General features: G+C 46.4%; 1 protein-coding gene across 6 annotated transcripts in view; it reads right to left on the bottom strand.

Annotated features, from left to right (window-relative positions):
• LOC118394968 (neurofibromin-like) overlaps positions 1–16,007 on the bottom strand; it is a 180,132-nt gene that overhangs the window by 147,277 nt on the left and 16,848 nt on the right. For all 6 annotated transcript variants that reach the window (XM_052518510.1, XM_052518495.1, XM_052518488.1 and 3 more), the window contains exons 4-22: positions 13,782–13,972; positions 11,159–11,265; positions 10,975–11,042; positions 6,160–6,235; positions 5,823–5,980; positions 5,568–5,741; positions 5,005–5,133; positions 4,807–4,881; positions 4,536–4,667; positions 4,247–4,384; positions 3,977–4,090; positions 3,745–3,824; positions 3,469–3,592; positions 3,047–3,293; positions 2,859–2,932; positions 2,680–2,763; positions 2,186–2,566; positions 1,844–1,983; positions 1,577–1,699 (exon numbers count right to left, since the gene is read on the bottom strand). In XM_052518510.1, the coding sequence (XP_052374470.1) occupies positions 1,577–1,699; positions 1,844–1,983; positions 2,186–2,566; positions 2,680–2,763; positions 2,859–2,932; positions 3,047–3,293; positions 3,469–3,592; positions 3,745–3,824; positions 3,977–4,090; positions 4,247–4,384; positions 4,536–4,667; positions 4,807–4,881; positions 5,005–5,133; positions 5,568–5,741; positions 5,823–5,980; positions 6,160–6,235; positions 10,975–11,042; positions 11,159–11,265; positions 13,782–13,972 (2,615 nt within the window). The remainder of the gene's footprint in view (positions 1–1,576; positions 1,700–1,843; positions 1,984–2,185; positions 2,567–2,679; positions 2,764–2,858; positions 2,933–3,046; positions 3,294–3,468; positions 3,593–3,744; positions 3,825–3,976; positions 4,091–4,246; positions 4,385–4,535; positions 4,668–4,806; positions 4,882–5,004; positions 5,134–5,567; positions 5,742–5,822; positions 5,981–6,159; positions 6,236–10,974; positions 11,043–11,158; positions 11,266–13,781; positions 13,973–16,007) is intronic.

Genomic DNA, 16,007 nt, shown 5'->3' on the forward strand with positions numbered 1-16,007 from the left:
GCAGGCCACAAATGTGCATGTGTCTGCTCAAACGGTCAGAAACAGAATCCATGAGGGTGGTATGAGGGCCCGACGTCCACAGGTGGGGGTTGTGCTTTCATTCCAACACCGTGCAGGACGTTTGGCATTTGCCAGAGAACACCAAGATTGGCAAATTCGCCACTAGCGCCCTGTGCTCTTCACAGATGAAAGCAGGTTCACACTGAGCACATGTGACAGACGTGACAGTCTGGAGACGCCGTGGAGAACGTTCTGCTGCCTGCAACATCCTCCAGCATGACCGGTTTGGCGGTGGGTCAGTTATGGTGTGGGGTGGCATTTCTTTGGGGGGCCGCACAGCCCCCATGTGCTCGCCAGAGGTAGCCTGATGAGATCGAGATGAGATCCTCAGACCTCGTGAGACCATATGCTGGTGCGATTGGCCCTGGGTTCCTCCTAATGCAAGACAATGCTAGACCTCATGTGGCTGGGGTGTGTCAGCAGTTCCTGCAAGAGGAAGGCATTGATGCTATGGACTGGCCCGCCCGTTCCCCAGACCTGAATCCAATTGATCACATCTGGGACATCATGTCTCGCTCCATCCACCAACGCTACGTTGCACCACGGACTGTCCAGGAGGAGACCTCCATGGGTTGATAAATTTGATTTCCATTGATCATTTTTGTGTGATTTTGTTGTCAGCACATTCAACTATGTAAAGAAAAAAGTATTTCATAAGAATATTTAATTCATTCAGATCTAGGATGTGTTCCCTTTATTTTTTTGAGCAGTGTGTATTTTATTACTTTACTAGTATATCATGTTGGCTCGTGTAAAGTTAAATCAATGCGCCTCCACACAGTCAGTCAGTGTGGGAACGTGATCATTGCACCCAAGATTGAGCTACAACTGGCACGGCAGTTGGAAACCTAAATCCTGCCTGATGTTACTGCTGTTCCTAAAACCATTGACATATGTTGGCCTAGTGTAATACACACACAGTGTGCGTGTGTGTTAAGGTTGGGAGATTGTGTACAAGCCTACATAGCCCAATTGCACACCATAGTGATCCTCGATAATCAATCATTATTTGGGTGGGGGGGGGTTTCTCATGGCTACCCATGTATTTCCATTGAAATAACTATTACTCTTGTTAAAAATGAAATCCTATTACATTTGGTGAAGAGCACATTATGACTTGAGACTTGTAAAACAATGACTTGGTCTCACCTCTGATGTATACCCATTGAGTCTTGAAGAATATAACTTATAAATAAATGCCTCATGAGCTACGTTCAACTGTCGTACCCCATGAGGACCCAAAATATAAGCTTGTTTTACTCCAATGTTTGTAAACAAAGTAAATGTAAACAAACAATACAGCCTCAAAACATGGTTACAACTAGAATTTTATATCAGGGATTGTCAGTCCAAAATTTGAGAGTGGTTATATTTCTCCAGCCCCGTCCCTTAGCTTTTTACCAAAACAGGGAGACACTTTTTTATTGTTTGAACTACTGACTGACACTTTTAAGTAGCGTTTAGCTAGTTTGGCTTGTTTAGGTCTGTCCAGGAGGGGGTGCTGTCTGTCTCTAACCTGAACTTCATCTCCTGGCAGAAGGACAGGTCGTCTCGTCTCTCCATCATTACCTCCACCAACTGGCACAGCTTGGTCTTCATCTGGATGGCATGCAACGTGTTGCCGAGGATACGCACGTACCTGGGGGGGGTGAGATTAGACTGAATAAGGTCCTGAAGATGGACAACTGATTAGGCATTTCATAAGCTAAGTTTTATTTTTTATTTCACCTTTATTTAACCAGGTAGGCTACAACTGCGACCTGGGTGAGTAAGTGTCTCTCACCTGACCAGGTTGAGCATCATGGTCTCTATGCTGGCCTGTCCCAGGTGCTCTGAGCTGCCCTCAGCATGGTTGTCCAGTAGGTTCTTCATGATGGCGATGGTCTGTTCTACAAACTGTGTGTTAGTATCATTGATGGGGACCTGCAATAGCACAGAGACAAATCCATTAAATCAGTCTTAACTACATTCCTGCTAATGTCAACAGACCAATATTTGATAAAGAACTAATAAAATGTGATATGCTGATTGCAGCACCCTACCTGTCCTAATAAGATTTTCTATGCTAATACAATTCAAATCATTGGTTAACGTCCCTATCCTCCTCCGCAGCCCATCCACTCACCGGCCCCTGTGTGTCGAAGAAGCGTCCGATGCTGTTCCTGAGCTTGTTGAAGAGCATGTGGTACAGGACCGGGCTGAGCTCCAGCCCTAGCAGCTCCTTGACATTGGTGCGGACATGCAGACCCACCCTCTCATGACCACATACCAGCAGAGCAAGCAGGCGGTCCAGGAACCTGCCCAGGGGGGTCTCAGTGGAGGAAGAGCAGGTGGCTGAAGTTCCAGCGTTGGAGACATCACAGGAGCCCACAGAGACCATGGAGTACTTACGTTCGCTCATGGGGCCCATGGGGGGGCTGTAGGCGGCGGGGCCACAGGGCTTGCTGCGCTGAGACAGACACACCCCGCCCAGAGCACATAGGAAGCCTGTCATGTTGATCCACTCCTGCAGGGGGAGACAGCGAGCAGGTATTTAGGTAAAGTTTGGAGCAGTGGTTCCCTGTGTTATTTTTATTAACGGTGAAACAAACCTAAATCCTAAAATTGAAGTGCTTTTACCTGACCATCCTCCACCTTGTTTTTGGGGAAGTTAAGAATCTGTTTGGTGTCCTGCTCCCATTTTGCAAGCGTGTCCTCCCATGCCTGGGGTGAGACATGGAAACAAGGAGGGATACGTCAAATACTAGAGGGATGTAAGCAAGGATAACTGTATTTAATGTTTCTCTATTCTTTCACACCTCAGTGTTTCCTGTAGTGGGGTGCTCTATCCTTCTCAACAAGGCCATCACTCTCTTCTGCAGGGTGGAGCGTCCTACCAAACACATAGTGGAACACGTAGAGGGAGTCATTTTTTTAAAGCGTTGGCATATATCGTGACTCTCAGACCACGTTAAAGTAGTCTACAAAACACAATGTTTTTACTGACCTGTGGCCATCATGTTGCTGACGGAGGCGAACTCTGTGAAGGTGGCGTAGTTGGGCAGGATGGTCTGGACGGGCACCTCGTCAGCGGAGGAGCGGATGTCAGCCTCCTCACACAGGTGTCTGAAGCAGGACATGGCCACCAGCACGGCCTCGGTGTCAGGGCTCCACAGAAACATGTATAGACACACCTCCAATTTGGTCTGGGCCTGTCTGCAGATGGGGATTCCACTGCCCTGCGTGGCACACTCCTGGAGGAGCAGAGAGGAGTTAGACATGTCCAACACACGCAAAACTCTCAATACGGTTTTCTAGACCTAAGCCTCGTCCTAGACTAAAAATAATGTGAAATGGAGATTCTCCATTGAAAGTGCTTTTTAGCCCTCATTGGTTATTCTCATGTGAGGTTAGAGTCCTTGACCTCACCTTGTTCTTGAGGAGGAACTTGTTCCTGCAGATAAGGATCTCCCTCAACCACTTCAACACCTCTGTACTGTTCACCATCTGGTGACCAATCAGCTTCTTACATATCAGGAAGAGAACCTGGGAGCTGCAATGGGATAGGCAAGTGTTAAAGCCCAATGGAATCTCAACACATGCCCCTAAAGACTGGGGCTACTACTGAATCCATGACCAGTGTGTCTGTCTACATGGAATATATCTGGACTGAAAAGCCCATAGAACTAAACCATGTCCTTGTACCTGATGTCCCAGAAGGTTTCAATGGGGGCCTCAGGGTTCCACAGCTCAATGGTCTCAGGCAGGTGCAGCACCAGCAGAGCCTGGGCAGGGAGAAACAGAGACAGAGAGAAATGTGCCTTACTTGAAGTTGACAATTCAATGCTAGGGAATAGAGTTGAAATGGACAGAATGAGAAAGAATAAAGAAGCAGAGTGGATAGAGTGGGAGTAAGAGAGAAGGAGTATAAACTGACCTCCATGGCTTCCTGGGAGAGCTGGGCTGTGTTGGCCAAGGGCACCAGCTGCACCAGGCCTGCGATCAGCTCTGCTGTGCTGCTCTGAGTCTCCTGAGCCTGCTTCCCTGGGTTCTACAACACACACGTTAAACGTGCATGTATGTGTGAAAGTAAGGGCAGAGAGGAAACACAAACATTCACACAAGTGGAAGGGAGGGTGTAAAACTATTCAAACAGAGCCAAGGGACATTGTCTCAGTATGTATGTGGTGGTTGGTGTAAGACGTACGTGCAGCATGAGTTTGGGGTCAGCGTGGATGAGTTTGACCAGGACGAGGAGGAGGCACTTGTAGCTGCGTGTGTCCAGATCTGTGGTTCTCTCTTTGAACTTAAGGCTGGTGGTCATCTTCTCTTTAAATGACAGACTCTGTCAGAGAGAGAAGTTGTACCTTTAGGTGTAACTAAGACATAGTGGTCCTAGGTGGTTGGCTTATACAGGAAAACAAAAGGTAAGTGGGTTTCCAACAATTGGTGCGACGGTGAGTGTGAATATGAGTGTTTGTGGTCCCCTTTCTCACCGGTGTCATGCGTAGTGGGGCGTGTGTGTGAAGGCCTTGCATCACTCGGCTCAGAGTGTCTGAGAACATTAGTCGCAGCTCTCCAGAGTAGCAGTACACTGCATCAATCTTAGACCACCAGTCCAGATCAGACTAAAGGACGAAGAGGATAAAAGAGACGATCATTAACATTGCACTCCTGTAGGAACAGCAATTGAAATCAACACCGTCCTATCAACTGTACTTAGACTGAACTTGGTAGTAAGTAGTAGTGGAGACGGTACACACTTACATTGGTGATGATTCTGTGCAGGGAGTTGACCAGAACAAAGTGAAAGGTAGAGGGGGAGGACGAGGCCAAACAGACCTGAGGAGATGAATAAAGACAATGTTTCGTCAAAATTGCCACTTTGACAGTTAGGTAAAGCATCATTCAGACATGGTCTGCACATTTCTCAACCGATGCACTGAGGTGAGCAGACTGACTGACCTTAAAGTGCTGATTGTTGTGAGGGTTGATACGGAAACAGGAGACGAAGCAGTCGATCATGAGGTCCACGTCTGCATTCTGGCTGCCTGCCCCGCGAGAGAAGGGCTTGGTGGGGCTGAAGAGCAGCGCCTGATGGAATAGACAGGAGGAGGAAGCTGCATGTCACCGTCTGCAATATCCAAATGAACCAAATTCACAATTAACCATAACACAAGGGGCTTTGTGTAGTTCTGAGATGGTTGGATGGGTATTAGAAAAATGGTCATAGCTCCATAGCGGTACCACTAGCACAACAGTTGCACTTCTAAAAGGTCTAAGGGGTAGCCGTAGGCATATCAATCAGAGTTTACCGTTCAGGACGTTGTAGATAGAAATGTCTATACAGAAAAGGACATTGTCAATTTTACTCCAGAACATAAATGACGAACATAAAACCCAGACAAGCATCCACAAGCATTGCTACACTCGCAATAACATCTGCTAACCATGTGTGTTTGATTTGACACCACTGCTGTAGCATTCCCTAGCCCCCAGATGGCAACAGAGTGGTTGGTCGTTCTGACCTTGAGGTCCACCACGAAGGACTGCACCAGGAGGAAGATGCCGGAGTGGTCCTCCAAGTTGATGTAGGTGGAGGCCTTGCACAGTTTGACACAGGCGATGGCAGCACTCTCTGTTAGTTGCTTGCTGCCCCCCTGGCCTGCTAGGGCCTTCCTCAAGCTCTCCAGGAACAGCTTCTGTAGCAAGACAGAGAAAGCAACTATAAGTCACACTACCTATTTAATCTCAGTGTGTGTGTGTGTGTTCTCTCATCTCACCTTGTTGGCCTTGCTCTCCTCCACCACCTCTCGAGAGATGACGTGTGTGATCTCGGGACAGAGGATGAGGAGAATGATCTGTAGAGGCCACACCGCTGCCTTCCTCTTGGCACTCTCAGCAAAGCTGTCCACCAGGTCAAACAGCCTCTCCGCAGCATCTAAAGGGCGTGCACAGAGACAGACACACATGAGTGAGATAGCCCTAAACTCACCAAACTTCTTGAGTGTCCTTAACTGTTCCCTACAGTCCCTTTGAATCCGTTTTGAGATTTAACATGGACAGTATCTTGTGACAGTATCTGTTTCAGTCCAATACAAGGCTATTGAGAATACTGACCTGCCATGTCTGTCTGTGGTCTCTGGAAGAGCGTGGTAAACTCATCAGGGTAGTTCTCCACCCAGTTCCAAAAGGCCTGCGGAGGAACAAAAACATGTAACTGTCCTCTAGAACTGACAGTAGCTGAAGTACCAGTCACAAGTTTGTGCACACGTACTCATTCAAGTATTTTTCTTAATTTCTACATTGTAGAGTAATAGTGAAGACATCAAAACTATGAGGAATGATTTTTGAAGGAGTTCCCACATGGTCCAACTCATCCCAAACCATCTCAATTGGGTTGAGGTCAGAAGATCGTGGAGGCCAGGTCATCTGATGCAGCACTCCATCACTCTCCTTTGGTCAAATAGCCCTTACACAGCCTGGAGGTGTGTTTTGGCTCATTGTCCCACTAAGCGCAAACCAGATGGGATGGAGTATTAATGCAGAATGCTGTGGTAGCCATGCTGGTTAAGTGTGTCTTGAATTTTAAACAAAGAGACGGCGGTTGGAACCAAAAATCTCAAATTTGGTCTCCTCAGACCAAAGGACCAATTTACACCGTTCTAATGTCCAATGCTCGAGTTTCTTGGCCCAAGCAAGTTTCTTCTTCTTATTGGTGTCCTTTAGTAGTTTCTTTGCAGCAATTCGACCATGAAGGCCTGATTCACACAGTCTCCTCGGAACAGTTGATGTTGAGATGTGTCTGTTACTTGAACTCTGAAGCATTTATTTGGGCTGCAATTTCTGAGGCTGGTAACTATAATGAACTTATCCTCTGCAGCAAAGGTAACTCTGGGTCTTCCTTTCCTGTGGTGCTATGATGAAACTGATAACCAGTTCATCATAGCGCTTGGTGGTTTTTGCGACTGCACTTGAAGAAACATTCAGAGTTGTTGAAATGTTCTGTATTGACTGACCTTCATGTCTTAATGTAATGATGGACTGTTGTTTCTCTTTGCTTATTGGAGCTGTTCTTGTCATAATATGGACTTGGTCTTTTACCAAATAGGGCTATCTTCTGTATACCCCCTACCTTGTCACAACACAACTGATTGGCTCAAATGCATTAAGGAAAGAAATTCAACAAATTAACAAGGCACACTTGTTAATTGAAATGCATTCCAGGCTGTTTGAGAGAATGCCAAGAGTGTGCAAAGCTGTCATCAAGGCAAAAGGTGGCTACTTTGAAGAATCTCAAATATATTTTGAATTGTTTAACACTTTTTTGGTTACTTCATGGCTACGTGTGTTATTTCATAGTTTTGATGTCTTAACTATTATTCAACAATGTAGAAAAAAATAACTGGAATGAGTAGGTGTCCAAACTTTTGACTGGTACTGTACGTTTCCATGAACTTGTCCAGTTATTTTTTTACAACATTTAGAATGTTTGCATAGAAAATATATCAACTGCCTGCTACGGTGCATTTCCATTCAACTGTCTTGTCGATAAAAACAGTTGGACGTAATGAAGTCAGACCCCCCCTTACTAAAATAAGGGCCAAAACCTAGGTATCAAATAAACATGAAGTTTGTTTTCGGCAATTTGCACATTAATAAATTGGTGACAGCCTGTCTGCCCTCCCACCTATCTGCTTCATGTCTCAGGTAGCCCTCCCACCTATCTGTTTCATGTCTCAGGTAGCCCTCCCACCTAACTGCTTCATTTCTCAGGGAGCCCTCCCACCTAACTGCTTCATGTCTCAGGGAGCCCTCCCTCCTATCTGCTTCATGTCTCAGGTAGCCCTCCCTCCTATCTGTTCCATGTCTCAGGTAGCCCTCCCACCTATCTGTTTCATGTCTCAGGTAGCCCTCCCACCTAACTGCTTCATGTCTCAGGTAGCCCTCCCACCTATCTGTTCATGTCTCAGGTAGCCCTCCTATCTGTTTCATGTCTCAGGTAGCCCTCCCTCCTATCTGTTCCATGTCTCATGTCTCAGGTAGCCCTCCCACCTATCTGTTTCATGTCTCAGGTAGCCCTCCCACCTATCTGCTTCATGTCTCAGATAGCCCTCCCTCCTATCTGCTTCATGTCTCAGGTAGCCCTCCCTCCTATCTGCTTCATGTCTCAGGTAGCCCTCCCACCTATCTGTTTCATGTCTCAGGTAGCCCTCCCTCCTATCTGTTTCATGTCTCAGATAGCCCTCCCTCCTATGTTTCATGTCTCAGGTAGCCCTCCCACCTATCTGTTTCATGTCTCAGGTAGCCCTCCCACCCATCTGCCATGTCTCTATCTATCTGCTTCATGTCTCAGGTAGCCCTCCCTCCTATCTGTTTCATGTCTCAGGTAGCCCTCCCTCCCTCTCTGCCCTCCCACCATGTTTCATGTCTCAGGTAGCCCTCCCACCTATCTGTTCCATGTCTCAGGTAGCCCTCCCTCCTATCTGTTCCATGTCTCAGGTAGCCCTCCCACCTATCTGTTTCATGTCTCAGGTAGCCCTCCCACCTATCTGTTTCATGTCTCAGGTAGCCCTCCCACCTATCTGTTTCATGTCTCAGGTAGCCCTCCCACCTATCTGCTTCATGTCTCAGGTAGCCCTCCCTCCTATCTGTTTCATGTCTCAGGTAGCTTCACCTATCTGCTTCATGTCTCAGGTAGCCCTCCCTCCTATCTGTTTCATGTCTCAGGTAGCCCTCCCTCCTATCTGTTCCATGTCTCAGGTGCCCTCCCTCCTATCTGTTCCATGTCTCAGGTAGCCCTCCCTCCTATCTGTTTCATGTCTCAGGTAGCCCTCCCTCCTATCTGTTCCATGTCTCAGGTAGCCCTCCCTCCTATCTGTTTCATGTCTCAGGTAGTCCTCCCTCCTATCTGTTCATGTCTCAGGTAGCCCTCCCTCCTATCTGTTCCATGTCTCAGGTAGCCCTCCCTCCTATCTGTTTCATGTCTCAGGTAGCCCTCCCTCCTATCTGTTCCATGTCTCAGGTAGCCCTCCCTCCTATCTGTTCCATGTCTCAGGTCCCTCCCCTATCTGCTTCATGTCTCAGGTAGCCCTCCCTCCTATCTGTTCCATGTCTCAGGTAGCCCTCCCTCCCCATGTCTGCCCTCCCACCTATCTGCTTCATGTCTCAGGTAGCCCTCCCTCCCTATCTGCCCTCCCTCCTATTCCATGTCTCAGGTAGCCCTCCCTCCTATCTGTTCCATGTCTCATGTAGCCCTCCCTCCTAACTGTTTCATGTCTCAGGGAGCCCTCCCTCCTATCTGTTTCATGGCTCAGGTAGCCCTCCCACCTATCTGCTTCATGTCTCAGGTAGCCCTCCCTCCTATCTGTTCCATGTCTCAGGTAGCCCTCCCACCTATCTGTTTCATGTCTCAGGTAGCCCTCCCACCTATCTGCTTCATGTCTCAGGTAGCCCTCCCTCCTATCTGTTTCATGTCTCAGGTAGCCCTCCCTCCTATCTGTTTCATGTCTCAGGTAGCCCTCCCTCCTATCTGTTTCATGTCTCAGGTAGCCCTCCCTCCTATCTGTTCCATGTCTCAGGTAGCCCTCCCTCCTATCTGTTCCATGTCTCAGGTAGCCCTCCCTCCTATCTGTTCCATGTCTCAGGTAGCCCTCCCTCCTATCTGTTCCATGTCTCAGGTAGCCCTCCCTCCTATCTGCCCTCCCTTTCTGTTCCATGTCTCAGGTAGCCCTCCCTCCTATCTGTTTCATGTCTCAGGTAGCCCTCCCACCTATCTGTTTCATGTCTCAGGTAGCCCTCCCACCTATCTGCTTCATGTCTCAGGTAGCCCTCCCTCCTATCTATCTGTTCCATGTCTCAGGTAGCCCTCCCTCCTATCTGCTTCATGTCTCAGGTAGCCCTCCCTCCTATCTGTTCCATGTCTCAGGTAGCCCTCCCTCCTATCTGTTCCATGTCTCAGGTAGCCCTCCCTCCTATCTGTTCCATGTCTCAGGTAGCCTCCCTCCTATCTGTTCCATGTCTCAGGTAGCCCTCCCTCCTATCTGTTTCATGTCTCAGGTAGCCCTCCCTCCTATCTGTTCTCATGTCTCCCAGTTTCATGTCTCAGGTAGCCCTCCCTCCTATCTGTTTCATGTCTCCATGGTAGCCCTCCCTCCTATCTGTTTCATGTCTCAGGTAGCCCTCCCTCCTATCTGTTTCATGTCTCAGGTAGCCCTCCCTCCTATCTGTTTCATGTCTCAGGTAGCTCTCCCTCCTATCTGTTTCATGTCTCAGGTAGCCCTCCCTCCTATCTGTTCCATGTCTCAGGTAGCCCTCCCTCCTATCTGTTCCATGTCTCAGGTAGCCCTCCCACCTATCTGTTTCATGTCTCAGGTAGCCCGCAAAATCCAGCATGGAAATAATGTAAGAATTGACTACTACATGCCATATTTAAATAAGTCTCATGTGGCAACGTATTGCAACGGTCCGTGCCATAGTGAAACTTGCACTCCTGTAAAATAATTGGATAGTGCAACTTGTATTCAGCCAACCAGAAAAGCAAGTAAAAGCAATTCAGGCCTTCTGGAAAGTCAGGATAATAGTCAGGATAGTGTCCTGCAAAGATATATTATTTTGAAGTTAAATATATATTAAGCAAATTAACTGTATTGTGGAGTTTTATAGTTGTGTCTGGCATCACATCACATCACATCACGTACCTTTTAAATTATTAGTCAATCATTTATTTTAAATACATTGTTTTCATCATCTTTTGCCAAATAAACCTGGGTCAATGGAAACCTGCATAGTGATGTCCTCAAAGTGGAACATTTTATTTTAAACATTTCACCATCAGCCAAGAGGTGGCAGTAGTGAAAACCACAAATAATATAATACACCAACTTCATAAACACAAAACAGCAGCACTGAATACATATATATTGGCACACAAACCTTTTCCAAACTGTTAATGACAGCAAGTTGGGCAGGTTTCTTCAGGGCTTTGAATTTGAATACCGTTTCTGAGAGGACGCAGTGAAAAGTAATAGAGTATTAGCAAAAAACATCAAAATACACAGAATCCAGGAGTTAAAAAATACATGAAGTATGACATACAGGGATTTGAGTGAGTAGCTACCTTGGAGCAGTCTTTTAAGTTTGAAGCAGTCCACATTGATGTACTGCATGAGCTCTATATCATGGACATCCACAGTGTCTTCTGAACAGACTGTCAGCTCCTGCAACCTGGGGGAGAACACAATGGATAAGGAATTTTAAACACTGCCAGGGAACAAGTTTGTCCTGTCAAACATGATATCCTGAGATTTTATTCTACCACAGCTTCTCATTAGAAAGGAGGGAAAGAAGAAGGCGTGGACAATAGGGAAAAGAGGACAGCCTTGTAGAGCCTGGCTTTTTGACATCCCATCTTCCTTCAAGACAGAACACTGACATGTGGATCAATGATGTGAAACGTTCAGAATGTTGCAGATAGAAACGTTGCCCCTGACGAATGATGTGGCGGTCTGTCTCAATTCTTCCAACTTACAGTGCATTTGGAAAGTATTCAGACCCCTTAAAGTTTTCTACAGCCTTATTCTAAAATTGATAAAATTTTCCCGTCCCCCCCGAATCAATATACACACTATGCCGCACAATGGCAAAGCAAAAACTGTTTTTTAGAAATGTCTCACATTTACATAAGTATTCAGACCCTTTACTCAGTACTTTGTTGAAGCACCTTTGGCTGTGATTACAGCCTTAGTCTTCTTGGGTATGACACAACAAGCTCGGCACACTTGTATTTGGAGAGTTTCTCCCATTCTTCCCTGCAGATCCTCTCAAACTCTGTCAGGTTGGATGGGGAGCGTCGCTGCACAGCTGTTTTCAGGTCACTCTGGAGATGTTCGATCGGGTTCAAGTCCGTGCTTTGGCTAGGCCCCTCAAGGACATTCAGAGACTTGTATTGAAGCCACTCCTGCGCTGTCTTGACTGTGTGCTAATGGTCGTTGTCCTGTTGGAAGGTGAACCATCGCCCAAGTCTGAGGTCCTGATCAGATTTTCATCAAGGACCTCTGTACTTTGCTCCGTTCATCTTTCCCTCGATCCTGACTAGTCTCCCAGTCCCTGCCACTGAAAAACATCCCCACAGAATGATGCTGCCTCCACTCTTCACCGTAGGGATGGTGCCAGTTTTCCTCCAGATGTGACGATTGGCGTTCAGGCCAAATAGGTCAATCATGGTTTCATCAGACCAGAGAATCTTGTTTCTCATGATCAGAGTCCTTTAGGTGCCTTTTGGCAAACTCCAAGCAGGCTGTCATGTGCCTTCTCCACATATGAACTCCAGAGCTCTGTCCGAGTGAACATCGGGTTCTTGGTCACCTCCCTGACCAAGGCCCTACTCCCTTGATTGCTCAGTTTGGCCGGGCTGCCAGATATAGTTAGAGTCTTAGTGGTTCCAAACTTCTTCCATTTAAGAATGATGGAGGCCACTGTGTTCTTGGGGACATTCAATGCTGCAGACATTTGTTGGTACCCTTCGCCAGATCTGTGTCTCGAAACAATCCTGTCTCGGAGCTCGACAGACAACTCCTTCGACCTCACAGCTTGGTTTTTGTTCTGACATGCACTGTCAACTGTGGGACCTTATATAGACAGGTGTGTGCCTTTCCAAATCATGTCCAATCAATTGAATTTACACAGCAGAACTCCAATCAAGTTGTAGAAACATCTCAAGGATGATTAATGGAAACAGGATGCACTGGAGCTCAATTTCAAGTCTCATAGTAAAGGGGCTGAATACTTCCGTAAATAAGGCATTTGGTTTTTTTTGCAAAACATTTTAAAAACCTGCTTTCGCTTTGTCATTTTGGGCTCTTGTGTGTAGATTGATGAGAATAAGGCTGTAAATTAACAATGTGGAAAAGTCAAGGGGTCTGAATACTTAGCAAATGCACTGTATGTTGTGTGGAAAGACATTTCATTTGTAAGTACTGAAATTATAAGTTGTCATGGTAAACTTGTTGCTCATGACAGGCTGCAAATATTAACCACATTTCATGACAATAACTCAAAAGTGATAGGAAATATGCTTGTTCAAAGTTTGGAATTTCAGTTGATTACTATAGCACCCCACTTGGGCCAATCAGTATAATTTTATAAATGTCAGATCTCTATAGCTGGATGTATCATTCATCGTAGTGACGAACGTACGGAGACAGATCCACAGTGCCCTCCCCAATTTCATCATGAGGGAAAGTGAACCTAATAGAACAATAAAACAGGGAATCCTGATCGCACTCTTTACTTTCTATAACGTTGCACCATCCTGAACATCCTGGGTGGGGAGGGAGGGATTTCGTTCATGACTGGGCTAACAGTTCAGTCACGGTGACCTTGTCCATGACTGGCTGCTAAACGGAATTGCTTAGGTACACAAACAAGTTAACTTCTCATATGACATGAGCAGGAATGGGGGCACAAACAGTCTCTTCATCATGACTTCTGAGGGCATAAAATAATTTGTAATACTACACTTCTGGGAAAATCAGGTCTAGTGGAACTTTTTAAAAGACAATTGCATTTTTTGACAAAAGACAATAAACGTAGATCAATTGCCATGGACCTTGGAAGAACAACCGGGTGGGCAGGCTATTGTTCCAGCCCTGTACTAACACACCTGTTCAACTGCTCATCAACAGTGACATTGACACAGAATTAGCCAACACACTCTGTAGCTCCTCAGGATCAGGCATTACCTGGTGGAGATGCGACTGAAGACGGCGTTGAAGTTGTTGCAGCTGAGGGAGAAGAGGACCCCTGAGGCGGAGGCACGGAGTTCTGCAGCGTGCTGGTGGCCCTCGCGGTACGTGTGGATGAAGTGACAGATCTCAGGCAGCAGCTGCTTCACCAGCATGGTCTCATCCAGGCGTAGGCAGTCCTTGGATTGCTGGGGAGACAGTGGGAAGAGGAAGACATAGAAAAAGAGAAGGAAAACCATGAGAGGAAAGTATGTGTGCAAGCTGGATTCTTTAGGTCATCTGAGAAAACAAGGAGTGCTTTTCAGGTTATCAGTGGCAACTTCTCACATACAGTCGTGGCCAAAAGTTTTGAGAATGACAGAAATAATCATTTCCACAGGTGTTACTATGGAATACTGAAGCATAATTACAAGCATTTCATAAGTGTCAAAGGATTTTATTGACAATTACATGAAGTTGATGCATAGAGTCAATATTTGCAGTGTTGACCCTTCTTTTTCAATACCTCTGCAATCCACCCTGTCATGCTGTCAATTAACTTCTGGGCCACATCCTGACTGATGGCAGCCCATTCTTGCATAATCAATGCTTGGAGTTTGTCAAAATTTGTGGGTTTTTGTTTGTCCACCCACCTCTTCAGGATTGACCACAAGTTCTCAATGGGATTAAGGTCTTGGGAGTTTCCTGGCCATGGTAATGTAATGGACCCAAAATATCGATGTTGTTCCCCAAGCCCCTTAGTTATCACTTTTGCCTTATGGCAAGGTGCTCCATCATGCTGGAAAAGGCATTGCTCGTCACCAAACTATTCCTGAATGGTTGGGAGAAGTTGCTCTCGCAGGATGTGTTGGTACCATTCTTTATTCATGGTGGTTTTAAGCAAAATTGTGAGTGAGCCCACTCCCTTGGCTGAGAAGCAACCCACACATGAATGGTCTCAGGATGCTTTACTGTTGGCATGACACAGGACCGATGGTAGCGCTCACCTTGTCTTCTCCGGACAAGCTTTTTCAAGGTGCCCCAAAAAAATCGGAAAGGGGATTCATCAGAGAAAATGACTTTACCCCAGTCCTCAGCAGTCCAGTCCCTGTACCCTTTGCAGAATATCAGTCTGTCCCTGATATTTGTCCTGGAGAGAAGTGGCTTCTTTGCTGCCCTTCTTGACACCAGGTCATTCTCCAAAAGTCTTCGCCTCACTGCACTCACACCTGCCTGCTGCCATTCCTGAGCAAGCTCTGTACTGGTGGTGCCCTGATCCCGCAGCTGAATCAACGTTAGGAGACAGTCCTGACGCTTGCTGGACTTTCTTGGGCGCCCTGAAGCCTTCTTCACAACAATTGAACCACTCTCCTTGAAGTTCCTGATGATCCGATAAATGGTTTATTTAGGTGCAATCTTACTGCCAGCAATATCCTTGCCTGTGAAGCCCTCTTTATGCAAAGCAATGATGACGGCACGTGTTTGCTTGCAGGTAACCATGGTTGACAGAGGAAGAACAATGATTCCAAGCACCACCCTCCTTTTGAAGCTTCCTGTCTGTTATTCAAACTCAATCAGCATGACAGAGTGATCTCCAGCCTTGTCCTCGTCAACACTCATACCTGTGTTAACAAGAGAATCACTGACATGATGTCAGCTGGTACTTTTATGGCAGGGCTGAAATGCAGTGGACATGTTGTTTGGGGATTTAGTTCATTTGCATGGCAAAGAGGGACTTTGCAATCAATTGCAAATGCATCTGATCACTCTTCATAACATTCCGGAGTATATGCAAATTGCCATCATACAAATTGAGGCAGCAGACTTTGTGAAAATGTATATGTGTATCATTCTCAAAACGCTTGGCCACTACTGTACTTTGGATTTATCCAGCTGGATATGCAATACATGTGTGGGTTAAAGTGCCTCTCTTTGGGGCGAAAGCACAGCATGTCCCACCTGGGATTCACCAGCGCTCCCATTGGCTCATTTCCAAAACTCGTTGGGTCAAATTGGCAGCCTCATACCAGGACAGATTGCATACAACTGCATTCAAAACCTGTTGCTCACCCTTATGTAGGAAATAGTCGAACACAAAACAACACAACTACTATACTTAAATTTTAAAATGTAAGATGTCAAATTCAAAACGAGAGTTCCATAGCATCCATGAGGGGAGCAGTTGGCTTCTATCTGACAACATGCACTAATGAAAAACCTGTACAGGAAACTTCCAGGAATCCC

This window comes from Oncorhynchus keta, chromosome 1 (genome assembly GCF_023373465.1).
Source record: "Oncorhynchus keta strain PuntledgeMale-10-30-2019 chromosome 1, Oket_V2, whole genome shotgun sequence".
Lineage (NCBI taxonomy): Eukaryota > Metazoa > Chordata > Actinopteri > Salmoniformes > Salmonidae > Oncorhynchus > Oncorhynchus keta.